Source organism: Olea europaea, unplaced genomic scaffold (genome assembly GCF_002742605.1).
Source record: "Olea europaea var. sylvestris unplaced genomic scaffold, O_europaea_v1 scaffold33600, whole genome shotgun sequence".
NCBI classification, from domain to species: domain Eukaryota; kingdom Viridiplantae; phylum Streptophyta; class Magnoliopsida; order Lamiales; family Oleaceae; genus Olea; species Olea europaea.
This window is the reverse complement of record NW_019252588.1, coordinates 1-1,241: the sequence shown is the minus strand read 5'-3', so window position 1 is coordinate 1,241 and position 1,241 is coordinate 1. Positions and strand designations below refer to the sequence as shown.

General features: G+C 45.0%; 1 protein-coding gene across 1 annotated transcript; it reads right to left on the bottom strand.

Annotated features, from left to right (window-relative positions):
* Nucleotides 1-121: 121 nt before the first annotated feature.
* LOC111385978 (chlorophyll a-b binding protein CP24 10A, chloroplastic) lies at nucleotides 122-1,193 on the bottom strand. The gene is made up of 2 exons (XM_023010399.1): nucleotides 861-1,193; nucleotides 122-763 (listed from the first exon to the last, which is right to left on the bottom strand). Exons 1-2 carry the CDS (start codon nucleotides 1,079-1,081, stop codon nucleotides 214-216), a joined length of 771 nt encoding a protein of 256 aa, XP_022866167.1. The 5' UTR covers nucleotides 1,082-1,193; the 3' UTR covers nucleotides 122-213.
* Nucleotides 1,194-1,241: the final 48 nt, after the last annotated feature.

Below are 1,241 nucleotides of genomic sequence, written 5' to 3'. Positions count from 1 at the left end.
GACTTTCTTTGATAGGGCAGGAAAGACGTTGGTTTTGTATGCTCATTTTTGGCTTAGCCTTAAAAGGTTTTACTTTTAATTAAATGAGTAAGATTTAAATGTTTTATGATTAAATCGGAAATAAGTTACTTAATTTGACAAGTTATTTTCAGCTCGAGCGAATATTTTCTTTACATCAAATTTTGTTTATACATCAACTGCAAATTAGATTTCTTATAAGCCAAGGGCACCAAGGGGGGTCTTCCCTTGCCCTGCCTCAAAATAGAAAATTAGCATAGCCAACATGGCAATTCTAGCATGCTTGATTTCCGCAAGTTTCAATCTCTCGAGCTTCTCTGTATCCGGAATGTAAACCCCGTCCTTCAATGTTCCGGCCAGGCCCAATGGATCAAAGAATTTGCCACCAGGGTAGCCCTGTTCACTGGTAGCATTGGCGAAATTTTCTGCTGTTCTTGACCATGGAGTAGCCCATTCGACAGATTGGGAATCGGGGTTGAAGAAATCGACCCATCTTTTGCTCTCAACCCATCCCATAAGGAGAAGCTGAGTCCCGAGCAGACTGCCAAAAGAGAAAGGTGCCACTGCACCAGGGGCTGCACCGGCTTCAAACCAAGGGATACCACTCCAGGCCTGGCCAACGAAGATACCCACAACTGCAGCCATTGCCCATCGGCCATGGATGAGCTCGGCTTCTCTGTACCATTTCAAGAATGCTGGATCCTTTCCAAGGCCTAGTGGGTCGAAACCATAGTCACCAGGGAGCCTGAAATTCAATCCAACGTATCATTATTTAACCACTTCGTCTAAAACTTAAGATGAAATACGAAGTTGAAAATTTCATGGGAAAAAGAGAGACTTACGAGCCATCAAGCCACTCAGGGTCGATGAAGTTGCCGCCACCTTTGACAGCAGGGATCCATGACTTCTTGGGGGCGGCAGCCACCACAAAGAACCTCTTGGGAGCGAGAGCACCGCCCACTCTGGCAGTAACCAGGACAGATAACAAGGCCTGGCTCTTGTTGCCACCAGTCAAGAATGTAGATCCCAATCCACTTACCAATGCAGCAGAGGTTGAAGCCATTTCTTTTCCTCTTTCAATATATCTGAAGATTGATAGGGTATTCTACTAGATGATACCTTTGAGTTTCTTCTTAAATGCAGAATTAGCCTGGTCAATTGTATGGCTTCCTTTTGGTGGAAATCTAAAGGAGAGCTCTGTGAGGAGCCACGTAGGACGTGTC

What these genes read in the sequence shown, in the direction of transcription:
- LOC111385978 (XM_023010399.1), bottom strand. Translation starts at nt 1,081, where the DNA reads ATGGCTTCAACCTCTGCTGCATTGGTAAGTGGATTGGGATCTACATTC. An exon ending in CCTGAGTGGCTTGATGGCTC is followed by an intron (nt 764 to 860) that starts GTAAGTCTCTCT and finishes ATTGAATTTCAG; the next exon opens with GCTCCCTGGTGACTATGGTT.